The 17,421-nt window shown below is 36.4% G+C and overlaps 1 protein-coding gene across 1 annotated transcript in view; it reads left to right on the forward strand.

The window, feature by feature from the left end:
* The window catches only part of LOC122806400 (receptor-type tyrosine-protein phosphatase mu-like), a 1,009,373-nt gene that overhangs the window by 193,747 nt on the left and 798,205 nt on the right, over positions 1-17,421 (forward strand). The window contains exon 5 of the mRNA XM_044076787.1: positions 7,084-7,268. Coding sequence (XP_043932722.1) covers positions 7,084-7,268 — 185 coding nt within the window. The remainder of the gene's footprint in view (positions 1-7,083; positions 7,269-17,421) is intronic.

Below are 17,421 nucleotides of genomic sequence, written 5' to 3' on the forward strand. Positions count from 1 at the left end.
TCATGGATCTTAAAGTCGTAGCATGGACAAATATATATATGGCTAGGGACTAATAAATCTAAAGATGCCTTCCAGGCCTCATTATAGCTCTCATTACTGACAGAAATAAAGGGAGGTTGTTCAAAAAATGGCAGGCCAACAAGCAACTTTAGGCTTCATATTGGCTCTAAACATGTTGCATCTAGTGGAGGTATCTCTAGCCCTTGACATTACGTCTTGAAAAAGTTTCAGAGATGATTGGAACATCAGGTTAGTAAAGGATAGACTTGCTGTGGATATATAAGGTCTTTTCCTCATGCTACTGACAGTGAAGCAGACTGCCTTCATTGTAAATTGTCCTCTGTAATTAAAAGAATAATTAATTAGAAAAAAATAAAATTTATAATGGTAAAAAAAGAAAAAAATAATTAACCCCTAGATTAAAAAGCAAGGATATTAGGAGAGAGCATCTTGTGATGGTTTGGTCACATATGCAGGAAAGTTGAAGAAAATTTGGTATAGAAGTTTACATCAAACATAAGGCAACACGATCATAAGATCATAGGAGGTTACTAGGCTGACCGCCCTAGAGCCGTTCTCAGCATAGCCATTCATGCCCACAATTTTTTAATTAACAATGTCCACAGGCTGGAATGAGTTTGGTATATACCTGTGACTTAGAGCATCTACAGATTGCCCCTGTCCACATACCTCTCAACTGTCTAGATTTTCGCAGAATGTCCAGATTTTTGTTTCATATTTTTGGTCTGTTCCTCATAAAATTTGTGGATTTCTGGATTTTTGTGCAAAATCAGTAAGGACTGAATTTACTAAATAATGGCAGGCATTTGAGTTTCAGACTTAATATCCTTCTATTCTGACAATTTTCTGAGTTTATAGAGCTATGTCCCTCCATTATTTTTGGCTTTGTTCAGATTTTTTGTGATAAGAGGTTGAGAGCTATGTTTGTCCATTAGGGTCACAGGTGATAAGCCAGCAGTGAATTTGCAATTTCCCATCCATTGGTCCAAATTGCATTTGTATAGGCTTAGAAAAGCTCTGTTTCACATGAATAGGGAGTTTGTTCCATAGAAGAGGTAATCTCAGTGGCACATACCTATCCTTCTAACATGTTTTGCTTATGTCACAGTTGAGGTAGTGTTGTTTCTTTTGTGAATGTCTAGCTGATCCACCAGGGCTAGAATGGAGAATGCCTTGTAGGTTAAGCACAGATCACCCCTTGGTAGTTTGTAGGAGACTGAGTACAGGGGCAGGGCTTTGAGGTGGTCTGCATAGGGCATATTTACACCCTGTATTCTTTTAGTGAGGAAAATCTGTGACTGCCCCAGTTGCTGCAAATGCCTGATTAGGTACATGCTGAAGGGTACAACGTACTTAATTATTGGCCTAATGAGGGCTGAGTATAGTGTGACTATAATCTCCAAATAAAACTAGGGAAATACGAATAAACCAAAGAAAACCACAAGTCAGCAGTAAACGAGAACAGCAGACCCACAAATAAAATGAAGAATGGTTTATTGAAGCGCTTTTCATTGCTAAAATAAAGCAACTTCTTCATAAAAAAGTATACAGTGAAAAACAGTGTTATTTAAATGATTGGAAACAATTGCTTAATTAGACACACCTCTTTCCTACCACATATTTAAAAAGACATTACGCTAAACTATGCTAGACAAACCTAGCTATCCGTATTATATTAAAAATAAGTTGTACATACATCATAATAATAAAAATACTATATTATATTAAATTAAAGTAGTACACTAATAATATAACTAATACTTATATTTGTAATATAATCCCAACAATCAGTATTTACCGTACCAGACTTCTAAGTTTAAGTAAACATGCAATTTTTTACACACGGTTTTTAGATGATATTTTTATTTATTTAAAGGTGATAATACACAGGCTAACACACTTATTTCCTTCTCTATAGGTTTTGGGACTATAATCTCCTTAGATCTGCATGGCATATTTTTACTTTTAAGTTGCATCACATGGAAAGATTTTCTCACTGCCATGGATAAATGGTGATCAAAGTCTAGGTTACTGTCAATCTGAGTTTCCAAGTCCCTTACTGCTGGGTCTACTCTTAGGGGCATATTATCAATTCTGTAATTTGCAGTGGTAGTCGTCTTCCCAAAGTGCAGGGGTAGTTGTCTTCCCAGAGGAGACATAGACATCCAGTTAAGAGATGAATGGATTGCACAAGAGAAGACCTGCAATTGTCAAGCATGACTGTTGGTGGTGGTAAGACGAGGTCACGATTCAAGAAAGATGGCAAGAAATGATCCCACATATAAGAGGGAAAAGGGAGGCTGACAGTGAATGAAGCAAAATGGCTATAGCTTATCTTCATTTCATTATGAAGTAAACTGTCTATAAACTTTTATTACATATGCTTGCAATCTATAATAATATTTTGGATGGGGCCAGGGATGAGATGGATATTATAAGTGAGAAAGATAGAAGAGAGCCAAGGAGTATACCTTGTATAGAAGGTGAATTTATGTTCTGAGTTTAATGCCTTTTCTACAGCTGAATTTACAGTAGTTAATAATAACGATTTTCTAAAAAGCTATATTCTGATATTGAGTTTGAGCACAGTAAGGTTGGTTTGCCTAATATATTACATTCATTGGTTAACAATAGAAAGTCCCACAATTCAGTTATTGAAAATCTTATCATTTAGAAAAGTCAGCTGTGCATAAAGGGCCAAAATACAGGTCAGTAGACAAGGGGTTAAGGTTATCAAGTAGAATTTACAATGGCATGTTAGGTTGTCATTGAATGACATAGTCTAAGATCTGACCAGTTGCGCAGTCAGTCGTGCATTCACTAATAAAGGATATATAAGGCCAGGTTAGAAAGGGGAAAAATGGGGTTGTAACAGGCATGAGGTCTGAGTAGGATTGATTTCTTGACTTTTTTTGTGTTCTTTGATGGCAAGTATAGTTGCTGATTGTAATTCATCCAACAAAGTGTTCATCACTGGTTTCTTCATTATTTTTACACACGTTGAGGAGGAGACTTATTAGTCTATAGCTACTTACATCACATCTGCCTCTCTTCTTTTTATACAGAGATTTCATAAGTTCTGTGCCATTTGTCTGATAATTCATGAACTTCAAAATAATTTTTCTAACTAAGACTGCAAGAGATATGATAAGCAAGCTTTTAATGTAGTTTAAGTTTATGATAGAAGACCATCCAACCTGGCTGCTTTCCTAACACATATGGTATCAGAATAAGTTGCAGCATAAATTGCATCAGTAGCACCAGTCATTTCCAAGTACTTAATACCTGTGGCTGCATTATGTTCATATCCACCGCTAAATATTTTACTAAACAATTTTCAAACTGACAGTTTGTCTAATAAAATAATTGAATCTTTTCGATTATCAACAAGTACTGTAGGCCCACTTTGTGCTTTCTTACCTTTCCTGATGAATTTTAAAGGTTGTCTTAATTTCTTTAAGGTCAGTGGCCAGTCTGAACTTCTCCTTATCAATATATTGAGTGATCTGTCTGTTAGTGTCCTTCTGTAATAAGCTATATTGCCTTTCAAACCCTGGAAGATTTATTTATTTTTCTTATTTCTGATCTTTTAATTATTTAAGACAATTTAAAACCTGCATCTCTTCCACAGGATTGCACCCTTCAGTGTATTGTTTTGAAAGATAACATTTTATTTTAACACTTTCCCACTTATTAGCATTCTTTCTCTTTATATATATCTATATATATATATATATATATACACACACACACACACACACACATACACAAAGATATTAAAACAAGATCTGAAGAATAAACAAAGGATGCAGAATGTTATTTTAAGATCTATGTGTGTGTGTGTGTGTGTGTGTGTGTGTGTGTGTGTGTGTGTGTGTGTGTGTGTGTGTGTGTGTGTGTGTGTGTGTGTATATATATATATATATATATATATATTTATATATATATATATATATATATATATATATATATAAATATATATATATATATATATATATATATATATATATATATATATATATAAACTATACACACATATATATATTATATGGATGTATATTTGTATATTCATATATAACATGTGTGTATATCTTTGTGTTTTTATGTGTGTGTGTGTGTGTGTGTGTGTGTGTGTGTGTGTGTGTGTGTGTGTGTATATATATATACACACACACACACACACACACACACACACGTGTCTACTTTTACTCACTGAATTTACACTTCTTTGAATCAGAAATTACCGACTTCACTTCAGTGAAAGCCATTCAACCAAAACCATGGACTACCAAACTGCTTTCCCTTGGAAACGAACCACTTGACCACCAGGGGAAAAAAAGTAAATGAAAAGAAATTAAACCCACCCAAGTGGGGGGCTTCACCCACCATACCCCCATGTATGTGTGTATGTGTATGTGTGTATGTGTATGTGTGTGTATATATATATATATATATATATATATATATATATATATATATATATATGTATAGCTCTTTATATATATATATATATATATATATATATATATATATATATATATATATATATATATATATGTATATATATAAATATATATATATATATATATATATATATATATATATATATACAGATATATATATATGTATATAGATATATATATATATATATATATATATATATATATATATATATATATATATATATATATACATATATATGGATCTACTTTTCTTTGTCGAAATTTCATTATTTACGCGAAAGTGCACTTTCGTGAATATCGGTTCAACTAACCGATAAAATACACAAACAACAGTGTTTTGCAGGGGGAAAGTGCCCCTGCGCCCCCCCCCGCTACTTAAATATACCAACTCCGAAATCGCACTACAGTGGGGAAACGGGTAAATTCCCTTTTCCCCACTGTAGTTTGCTTCGGCGCCAGTGTTTCATAGTAGTTCGCTGAACTGTTATTCGCGAAAGTGCACTTTTAAGTGCACTTTCGAGTAAGTGGTCCTCTACTTTTATTTTTCTAAATAATGACATTTTGACAAAGAAAAGTAGACCTATATATATATATATATATATATATATATATATATATATATATATATATATTTATATTTGTTTTGTTTTTTTTTTGTTTGTTTTTTTTTTAAACCAGAAGTTTGAAGACTGGAAGTTGGAAACATTAGAGTAGGTGCTGAATGAATTCTGTGAAAATATAATGGAATTCTAAAAGGAATATTTGAAGGAATAACAAAATTATGAGAAAAAGGGAGACAAATCAGCAGAAAACTGAAACTCAAATGTTAACTTGCTACGTACAATTTTGTAGTAAAGGTTAAGGAAAACATAAATGAACAGATATAGAATAAATGTGAAAGAAATATAAAGGGAATAAGAGACAAAGCAATTTTTTTATGATTATGAAATGGTTATATAGATTTAAAGGAGAAAGACAAATATGTTTGATGTGAGTAAAGATTTAAAAAAATCAGACTACATTGGATTGTTAAGTTATGATAAAGAAATTTAGTATAGGGAAAGTCTAGAAACTTTTTTTTTTGCATATGAAATTCCAATTTAGTGCTATGGTGAATAGATATAGTGATGCAAGAATATTTGTAATTAAAGCTACTAAGCAGGGATTTCACAAGTCCTTACTCTTTTGGCTATTGCAGACCTTATACAGATAAGACGTTTAAAGGAAGGATGTTTTAAGTGAAAATATTACTTTCACAAGAGCATGATATCCAAAAGAAATGATGATGGTATTAAAGAATAAATAATTGGTGAGTGATACAATGAATAGTATGAAATGAAAATTAATTAAATTAAATTAAGATTATTGATTCTTTAAGTTTAGAACCTGTACAGAAGGCATTGGTAGACTAAAATGGGGAAAAGGACATAAAAGACCAAAACGTCTATGGAGTAATTTAAAAATATCATTTCAGTAGAATTTTATTTTACTTATCCGTAAAATTTGTTAATCGGGTAATTTATTAACTTTTCTTTTTCTGCACAAGAAAAACAGAAATAAATTCAGATATTTTCCTTACTTCAGTGAGCTCCCTTCTGAACCCTGTAAAAAATGGACGTCATACAGATTGCAAAGAGAACACTTTTAAGGGTTGGGAGGTTGTCTATATACTTTGCTTCATTGTACATGTCATTCATATAAACATCTTGAAGATGAAGGAGAAGAAACTCTTCTCATTGTGTTTCTGAAGGTTAAATAAAGAATATTGGACCATAGGAGAATAATAACAGACGTATGTATGAAGGTTACTTAAGGACTTCGTTTTAGTTTTTGAAAAAAGAGGGGACAGCTTGGTATGCAATTTAGACTGCAATAGTATATTACATTTTCAAGGGAAAATAGTGAAACAGTAGTATTTAAAAGGTGGCTGCAACTTTACTAAATATTTAATATGGAATCCATGATTCAAAGCAGAAAAATTTAAAATACTGAAGTTAACAAGATATTAGAGTGCACTTGGAAAGTATAACTACAATTTAAAAGGTTTGGGGCTTTCCAAGCTAATAAGAATGAGCTAACATGCACACATATAAGGAAATTCAATAATTCCTTAGGAGATTAGACTGCTTTCTGCCTCTTTGTCTGCTTTCTCTTTCTCTCTTTTTTAATAATCTTACAGTGAACTGAAGGAGAAGCAAGTAGAATAACTGTATGCATATGGATTGGTGATTATTTGTTTCATTTACTCTTCAACAAACTGTTGAACTGATCTAATTATGTAATACTAAACATATAAAGGAATTTACTCATTTTATTATGAAGTACAGTGATGTTGAGAATCAGAAGGTTGGCATAATGGTTAAGGTATTTACTTTACAGACAAAAGGTGCAGGGTTTGATTCTCACATGGGGTAATTGGCTAGGCTTATAATGGTCCACAAGGACAGTTCGCCTAGTACTAATCTATGAACCTATGAAAACGAACGTGTTTGCCCAAGGTTTTGCTGACTTTGAATTTTTATCTACATACCTTTTATCTTGCTATTGTAATTTATTGTGTAGAAAACAATGTTTACAATGCTTCTCTCTTTTTTTACAGAAATACACACGCTCCAGGAAGAAAAAAGTAGAGAATTATGTTCTGTCTGTATTTTGCCTCAGTCTTGCACAGACATTCTATTGGATGAACTACTGGATCATGTGATCAAGCTGAAAAAACAAATAGGTGATGATGATGAGGAGGAGGAGGATGGAAACAGCAATGGACTGGCAATGGAGTTTTCTGTGAGTTCTTCTCATTGAAACAGTACAAAGATGAGTGGAAAGACATAGTTCTTATAATGATCAGCATAGTTGCCATCAGCAATTTAGAAAAACATAAACTGCTGTATTTATATTGCTGAGTTTCATAGTAAAAGTATACATGAAGAGAGAGGTGGCAAACGCTAAGGATAAGGCATATGACAAGTTGTATGAAAGGTAGGACACTAAGGAGTAAGAAAAGGACCTGTACTGACTGGCTAGATCAGGGGTCTGCAAACTGCGGGCCTGTTGCCACATGTGGCTCTTCCACCCCTTTGCAGTGGCTCCCTGTAGCTTTGAAAAATAATGGCCACTCTACCACACAGCACACACACTGAGAGTGATTGAGTGGCGGACTTTAAATATTGCTCTTATAAACTTATAAACTTGCTAGAATAACATTGTTTTGTTGACAAGCATTTTCCACACACACACACACACACACACACACACACACACACACACACACACACACACACACACACACACAGTTACCTCTCAGCTGTGCAGATTTCCGCACAATGTCCTGATTTTTGCCTCATATTTTTGGTCTGTTTCTCATAAAATTGTGGTTTTCTGCCAAATCATTGAGGTCTGAAGTCAGAAAAAATGGACAGGCATTTGAGTTTCAGACTTCATACCCTTTAGAAAATTCATGCTAATGCAAAACATGCTATTCTATCAACTTTGTAAGTTTGTAAGAGCAATATTTAAAAAGTGTCCCTATTTTTGGGCCTTTGTGCCCCACTGTTTATGGCTTTGTCCAGATTTCTTGTTCTAAGAGGTTGAGAGATATGACAGACAGAAACACACAGAAACACACACACACACACACACACACACACACACACACACACACACACACACACACACACACACACACACACACTGACAGCGATTGAGCAATCCCAACAAAGGAACAAAAATAGGGACAGATTTTAAATATTGCTTTTATAAACTTAGTTCTTTTATAGTAAGGATAATAACTATATATAAAACGTTATACACTGTGTTATCTTCATTTTAGGGGTCAAATAGGTTTTGTGGCTCCCTATGAATTTTATTTGGTGGGAGAAGGGCCAAAATGGCTCTTTTGATAGTGAAAGTTGCAGACCCCTGGGCTAGACAGAGGGACCGGCCTGGGAAAGATGTGCAGCAAGTTTGAGTGATAAAGGAAAATGAGGGCAACATACTCACAATTGAGGAGTGTATGTTGAGTAGATGGAAAGAATATTTTGAGGGGCTGATGAATGAAGGGAGTGAGAGAGAGAAGGTTGGATAATGTTGCGATAGTAATCAGGAAGGACAGCTATGAAGAGGATGAAGAAAGGCTGTTGGTCCAGATGACATTACCTGTGGAAGCATGGAGGTGTTTAGGAGAGATGACAGTTGGGTTTTCTACCAGATTGTTTAACAACATCTTGGAAAGTGAGCGGATGCCCAATGACTGGAGAAGTGTATTGGTACCAATTTTTAAGAATAAGGTTGATGCACAGAGCTGTAGTAACTACAGAGGGATACAATTGATCAGCCAAAGCAAGACGTTATGGGAAAGAGTAGTGGAAACCAGGTTAAGATAGGAGGTGATGATTAGTGAGCAGCAGTATGGTTTCAAACCAGGAAAAAGCACTACAGATGCGATGTTTGCTCTGTGGGTGTTAATGGAGAAGTATGGAGAAGGTCAGAAGGAGTTGCATTGTGTCTTTGTGGACTTAGAGAGAGCATATGACAGGGTGCCTAGAGAGGAGTTATTGTATTGTATGAGGAAGTCAGGAGTGGTAGAGAAGTATGTAAGAGTGGTACAGGATATATACAAGGGCAGTGTGACAGTGGTGAGGTCTGAAGTAGGAGTGACGGATGTGTTCAAGGTGGAGGTGGGATTACATCAAGGATCAGCTCTGAGCCCTTTCTTATTTGCAATGGTGATGGACAGGTTGACAGATGAGATTATGATGTTTGCGGATGACATTGTGATTTGTACTGAGAGTAGGGAACATGCTGAGGAGACCCTGGGGAGGTGGAGATATGCTCTAGAGAGAAGAGGAATGAAGGTCAGCAGGACTAAGTCAGAATATATGTGTGTGAATGAGAGGGAGGATAGATGAATGGTGAGAATTCAGGGAGTAGAGGTGGCAAAGGTGGATGAGTTTAAGTACTTGGGATCAACAGTTTAGAGCAAAGGTGAGTGTGGAAAAGAGGTGAAGGAGAGACTGCAGGCAGGGTGGAGTGAGTGGAGAAGAGTGTCAGGAGTGATTTGTGACAGGTAGGTACCAGTAAGAGTGAAAGGGAAGGTCTGCAAGTTGGTAGTGAGACCAGCTATCTTATATTGGTTGGAGACAGTAGCACTGATTAAAAGACAGAAGTCATAGCTGGAGGTGGCAGTGTTAAAGATGTTAAGATTTGCATTGTGTGTGATGAGGATGGACAAGATTAGAAAGCTAGAGAGGCAAGATTGCATTGGTTTGGACATGTGCTGAGGACTGATGCTGGGTATATTGTGTGAAGGATATATATATATATATATATATATATATATATATATATATATATATATATATATATATATATGTATATATATATATATATATATATATATATATATATATGGTTCTACCTCAGTTAGACGACACACCGGAACATCGACACGGAAATCGCGAGCCCCAGAAGATCGACAGTTCAGAAGACCGATGCGATGGGCCCCAGAAGATCGACAGTTCAGAAGACCGACCCGACGGATGAAAGCACCAACGCCGAGGATGCCGACATGGGAAAAGGCTGTGTAAGTATCACGGTAGTGACGACGTTAGGGTCGAGTAAGGTAAGTGTGGATATTGACGGTCTGTGGGGATAGGGGTGGGTTAAGTGAGTTAGGGTTAGGGAGCGGGTCAGGTAAGTGTGCGGTAGTGATTGTGTTTGGGTTAGGGGCGGGATAAGTGAGATAGGGTTAGGGAGCGGGTCAGGTAAGTGTGCGGTAGTGATTGTGTTTGGGTTAGGGGCGGGATAAGTGAGTTAGGGTTAGGGAGCGGGTCAGGTAAGTGTCTTGAGTGACGGACCTTAGGGTTAGGGTTTGGGTTAGGGTTGTAGGTAGTTGTGTATGTGAGGTTTAGTGTGGGTTTGTAGGGATTTTGGTGTGCTTGTGTTGTGTATGTGTTTTTGGACAGGGAATGTGTTTTGTTTGTTGATTGTTGTGATTGTGGTGTGTGCAGTGTATGAGGTTTCGTGTTTGTGTACTGTCGGTTATTTCGTTGTCGGGCATGTGGGGTTTCGTGTTTTTGTACTGTCGGTTATGTGGTTTCGTTGATTGCATTGTCGGTGTTTTGGGGTTTCGTTTATGTCAGGTAGAACCATAGATATATATATATATATATATATATATATATATATATATATATATATATATATATATATATATATACATACACACACACACACACACACACACACACACACACACACACACACACACACACATATATAAATGCTTCCTTTTCATACTGGATTAAAAGAAAAGTACTAGAGCTTGTCTTTGTGGGTTTTGTAGGAGAGCTTGTCCAACTAAATATGGCCATAGTACAGTTTACACCTACACTAGAAATCCAAGTGTTTCTTGATATTATGTTTGGGAATTGTGTTGATGAAAATATTCAAACACTTTCTATTTCAAGCCTGATAATTTTTTAAGAGTTTCCTTACTGCAATTTACAAATAAAAACGTGTAATTCCAGTCATTGTATGAAACTCCTTTTGAAACAACAGTTCAAAATCAGAAGAATACTTTTCTCTAGACATGCTGATCAAGAAATAATTGGCACCCATAAGCACTTTGTTACTTCTGGCTGTTCCTTGTACTTATAAAAAATGTTATTTCTGTTATTTGTCCCCAGTATGATTCAGAATACAACCTTCTCAAATGTAAACTATTTGGAGTATAAACTGGATAGTTTAGAGGACTATCAAGTTACAATTATATCACCTACATTCTTTGATGTGGTATTAAAAATAAATGGTAGTATAAAATGGTGTCAGGATACTTAACGTGATCTGTACACTGGAGATGGATACCGGAACACCTGTATAATTTTACTGTATATGAGATCCACAGTTTAGATAAAAAGTGCCCAGTGTTTCTTATAACAGACAGAAATACATTTGGAACAGAGCAGCAGCACTCAGGGGTTGATATTCGATGAAGGGGCTATATGTCTTTTTTAATTATTATTTATTTATTTATTTTTAATTTTATTTTAGTAGAAGTACTATCCCAAGACTACAGAAGGAAAATAAAATTAAATATTTATAACAAATTTAGGTAACATTAGGAAAATAGAACAACACAGACTAAAAACACCATGCCACAGAGAATAAATGTGTAACAGCTCACAAAATAAGCACGAGTCACAATAAATAAAAATATGAGTGCAGTCCACAAACTTGGCAAAAAATAAGCAACCACTGACATGAAATATAAAAGAAAACCATGTTTAATTAGATTACCGTATCTAATTAAACATGGTTTTCTTTTATATTTCATGTCAGTGGTTCCTTATTTTTTGCCAAGTTTGTGGACTGCACTCGTATTTTTATTTATTATAACATTAGGAAAATAACAACAGTACGAGATGAGTGTAAATCTTTAACTTAAAAATATGCCATGGGTATCATAACTAGTCAAACAACCTTTGGGAAAGAACATAAAATCTTAAACTTTCAGAATTATCTTCTTAATGAGTCAGAGTTTTAATGGCCTGAGGCTTGATAATACGTTAATTAGGTCTCCCTGTAACATACATATTTTAACATGCATGTTTACTTAGCTGTGAGATTCATGACATGTGCACTAAGCTGCAAAAAGTAGTTGTTACACATGTACAAATGGTTGAATGGAACTGAAAAAAAAATCAGTGAGTAGGCTGCTTGCAACTCATCCCATGCTGTTTATATTTAGAATTGCCACCCAAGTGGTCTATGTAATTTGAGTAAACCCTCAGACAACATGGACCCAATTAGGCTACCATGTATTCTAGCACTGTATGCCAATATTTTTTATAAACTCATAGATATTCCAAGGCCACTGAGTTTTATGACCATTTATGCCTTGTTTGTACCATCTTTCAAGCTGCCCCTCCTTTCTGGAGGAGGGATGCACCAATCAGTCCTGGAGTAAATTTGTGAAAACCTATCCAGTCACCTCGGATATATTTAAAGGACAATGGTGATCTGATTTTATGAGATCTCTTAGTTTTTACTTATAATGATCAAAGGTGTCTTACCTTTCAAGGATTTTGCTCTGTCTTGTAGTAGCTTCCTCCTTTTGTTGTAGAGCTTGTTTATGGCTGGGGTCCACCAGACTGGGCGCTTGCCTTTGGTACAAAGAGTCTTAGTTTTGTTTGGGATTGCCTGATCCATGCAGTCCTGTAGGTGCTGGTAGAAGGCATTTGTAAGTGATTCAGCGGTTTGAGTAATGTTTACCACTGGCTCAGGGGCCTTAAAGGAGACCACACTAGTTTTTAGAAGTGTGAAGTCGGCTTTTGAGAAGTTTTTCACTGTGGTCTTTTTGTTTCAGGTGGAGGCGGATGAGGACCTCCAGCGAGATTAGTTTATGATCTGATCTCACCAGTGAGGGGTATACTTCGGTGTTGAACATTGTGATCCCATGTTCGTGATGATGAGATCAAGTATGTTTTCTCCTCTTGTGGGGATGGTGACTAGTTGTTCCATGGCATTTGAGTTTATGAACTCCAGGAACCTTTGGGCTAGAGTGTTTGGGCTTGAGTAGTGTTCCCAGTCTATATTAGGGTAGTTGAAGTCACCTAGTATGATAGTGTTTGGAGATACATTTATCCCTCCATTGTTTTCAGGAAGGCCATGTGAGGTTCCTGAGTTTGAGAGGGTGGCCTGTAACATGCTACAAATTGCAGAGCAGTCTTGCCTATGGTTAATTGCACCTGGATGGTCTCCGATGCATCGTGCGTTGCCACCAACCTTGAGGTGTGGGTGTCCTTTATGAATATGGACACCCCCCCTTTCTTGGTGTTGTCCGGATTTTGGGGCGGGCATGATATGAGGTGAAACCTGCTAGTGCTGGGGTGCTCTCAGGAGCCTTGAACCAGGTTTCTGTCACAGCACAGACATCGATGTTCTCCATACTGAGAAGGGCCTCGAGTGCATGCATCTTGAGATTGAGACTTCTGGCATTGAGCAGCATTACCCTTAGTTTTTACTTTTTGTGTTCTAGGGTGGTAGGTTTAGAATTTGAGCCTTGCCTAAAAAGGCACTATGGGGGTGGCAAGAGCCTTTGCCAATATCCAGAAGCCTAGGGGTGACAGGTGCAAGCAGTCCCTTGCGAAGCAGTGTGGCTTGTCCAGCATGTCATCCCAGGCAGACAGACATTGGATCCCCTTTGAATGACACCAGAATTTAAGCCAATTATTAAAGCTGATCATCTTATCACTGTATTGTGGCATCATTCTAGGTGAAGGTAGGATACTGCTCAAGGTCAGGGTCATACCTGCCTGGGCTACATAATCAGAGAGCTCCTCAATGTCTCTTTTCATGTAGTCCAAGGAGGTACATCTCAGGTCATTGACACCAGCGTGGACAATGACTGAGTCGTACTTGTACCTGCTGTTGAGAGACCTGAGTGCTTGTGTTATGTGGCGGATTCTAGCACCCGACAGGCAGCTTACTGTGACCTTCTCCTTACTCAGTCTGGTGGCGGGGCGTCAGTGTGTCTGACTATGGAGTCACCTATGACAAGTATGTTTGGTGTTGTATTTGGCCTTAAGGGCAGTGACTGCTTTGCACACTGATTTTGTTGTTTATGTGTTGTTTGTGTGGTGTATTGAGTTTGCAGTTGCTTGGGTGTCTGCTTTGGAGGCCTCTGCTGTTTAGGTAAATTTTTACTCAGAGCCTCCGAGTATGTCTTAGTGTGTTTATGTGTTTGATTCAGTGGTGTGGTTGAGTTATGTGAGACTGGTATTGTGGTGTGTGTAGTTGCCTTCTCCTCCTGCCTGGTCTTGCCAGTCCTGAGTTGAGAGAGCTCAGCCTCCAGTCTGGCTAAATAGCTGCATCTCTCACAAGTGTTAGTGTTACATGGGAGGAGGAGATGGTTGTCCGTGTACATGAGGCAATTGTAACATTGTCTCAGAATATATATATATATATATATATATATATATATATATATATATATATATATATATATATATATATATATATATATATACATATACATACACACACACACACACACACACACACACACACACACTCACACACACACACACACACACACACACACACACACACACACACACACACACACACACATACACACACACACACACACACACACACATATATATATAAATGCTTCCTTTTCATACTGGATTAAAAGAAAAGTACTAGAGCTTGTCTTTGTGGGTTTTGTAGGAGAGCTTGTCCAACTAAATATGGCCATAGTACAGTTTACACCTACACTAGAAATCCAAGTGTTTCTTGATATTATGTTTGGGAATTGTGTTGATGAAAATATTCAAACACTTTCTATTTCAAGCCTGATAATTTTTTAAGAGTTTCCTCACTGCAATTTACAAATAAAAACATGTAATTCCAGTCATTGTATGAAACTCCTTTTGAAACAACAGTTCAAAATCAGAAGAATACTTTTCTCTAGACATGCTGATCAAGAAATAATTGGCACCCATAAGCACTTTGTTACTTCTGGCTGCTCCTTGTACTTATAAAAAATGTTATTTCTGTTATTTGTCCCCAGTATGATTCAGAATACAACCTTCTCAAATGTAAAGTATTTGGAGTATAAACTAGATAGTTTAGAGGACTATCAAGTTACAATTATATCACCTACATTCTTTGATGTGGTATTAAAAATAAATGGTAGTATAAAATGGTGTTAGGATACTTAAAGTGATCTGTACACTGGAGATGGATACCGGAACACCTGTATAATTTTACTGTATATGAGATCCACAGTTTAGATAAAAAGTGCCCAGTGTTTCTTATAACAGACAGAAATACATTTGGAACAGAGCAGCAGCACTCAGGGGTTGATATTTGATGAAGGGGCAATATGTCTTTTTTAATTATTATTTATTTATTTATTTTTAATTTTATTTTAGTAGAAGTACTATCCCAAGAATACAGAAGGAAAATAAAATTAAATATTTATAACAAATTTAGGTAACATTAGGAAAATAGAACAACACAGACTAAAAACACCATGCCACAGAGAATAAATGTGTAACAGCTCACAAAATAAGCATGAGTCACAATAAATAAAAATACGAGTGCAGTCCACAAACTTGGCAAAAAATAAGCAACCACTGACATGAAATATAAAAGAAAACCATGTTTAATTAGATTACCGTATCTAATTAAACGTGGTTTTCTTTTATATTTCATGTCGGTGGTTCCTTATTTTTTGCCAAGTTTGTGGACTGCACTCGTATTTTTATTTATTATAACATTATGAAAATAACAACAGTACGAGATGAGTGTAAATCTTTAACTTAAAAATATGCCATGGGTATCATAACTAGTCAAACAACCTTTGGGAAAGAACAAAAAATCTTAAACTTTCAGAATTATCTTCTTAATGAGTCAGAGTTATAATGGCCTGAGGCTTGATAATACGTTAATTAGGTCTCCCTGTAACATATATATTTTAACATGCATGTTTGCTTAGCTGTGAGATTCATGACATGTGCACTAAGCTGCAAAAAGTAGTTGTTACACATGTACAAATGGTTGAATGGAACTGAAAAAAAATCATTGAGTAGGCTGCTTGCAACTCATCCCATGCTGTTTATATTTAGAATTGCCACCCAAGTGGTCTATGTAATTTGAGTAAACCCTCAGACAACATGGACCCAATTAGGCTACCATGTATTCTAGCACTGTATGCCAATATTTTTTATAAACTCATAGATATTCCAAGGCCACTGAGTTTTATGACCATTTATGCCTTGTTTGTACCATCTTTCAAGCTGCCCCTCCTTTCTGGAGGAGGGATGTACCAATCAGTCCTGGAGTAAATTTGTGAAAACCTATCCAGTCACCTCGGATATATTTAAAGGACAATGGTGATCTACACTGTTTAATGTGTGAGGAAGTTTATTTCAGAGGTTAAAGAAGCACTGAGTTATAAGCGTGCCCTTCCACCATGTCTTATATATCTGTCAGTAAAGATTTAGATCCCTAGAGCCAATATTTCAGGAGCTATAACCTATCCAGTCACCTCGGATATATTTAAAGGACAATGGTGATCTACACTGTTTAATGTGTGAGGAAGTTTATTTCAGAGGTTAAAGAAGCACTGAGTTATAAGCGTGCCCTTCCACCATGTCTTATATATCTGTCAGTAAAGATTTAGATCCCTAGAGCCAATATTTCAGGAGCTATTGGCCTTATGGAGATACAGGAGGTCCAGGGCCACCTATTCTCTTAAAACATGGCAAGTGTGACAGAAATCTCCCTTCAAAGTCTGTAAGATGCTGAATAAAGGGATATAGCTTTCAATGTCACTTAGTAGCACAGGGACGTTAGGCCTGTGTTTTTTAGGCAAAGTCTTTGGGGTCTTTCTAATTGTATGAAATATTTAGTAAGAAGCATCCAAAAGATACCCAATAATTTGTCTAATCAGTGTTGAGTATAAGGGAGTGAGTACTCTTTTAGGTAACTTAGGATGTGCTAAATAAAAATATTTCCTGATAACCATTGCCATGGGATGGTCAGAAAAGAGAAGGAGAGAATTATCATCCAAGTTCCTAGGTCCCTGACTACATTTTTGTTTTCTAGCAATGTGCTGTCTATCCAGTATAATCAGGGGAGGGGTGCCTAACAAACGTGATGATGCTACACTTTTTAGCATTAATTCTGAGTCCATTTTAGGATACTACAGGTTTACTCAGGAGTGTTCTTTCTGGAGGGATTGGGTTTCAGAGGGTGGCTTAACTACAACGCTGAGCTTACAGTCATCTGTAAAGTTTGTTAGCCAGAATTATTGACACTGCATTTGGTGATGTGAGAAGTAAAGACCGAAAAGGACAAGTCCCAACACTGATGGCTGAGGAGCATTGCTGGTCATTCTTATACTTTTTAATGAAGCATCTGCAAC

The sequence above is a fragment of the Protopterus annectens genome, chromosome 1.part1, assembly GCF_019279795.1.
Source record: "Protopterus annectens isolate FY-2018-M chromosome 1.part1, PAN1.0, whole genome shotgun sequence".
Classification (NCBI taxonomy): domain Eukaryota; kingdom Metazoa; phylum Chordata; order Ceratodontiformes; family Protopteridae; genus Protopterus; species Protopterus annectens.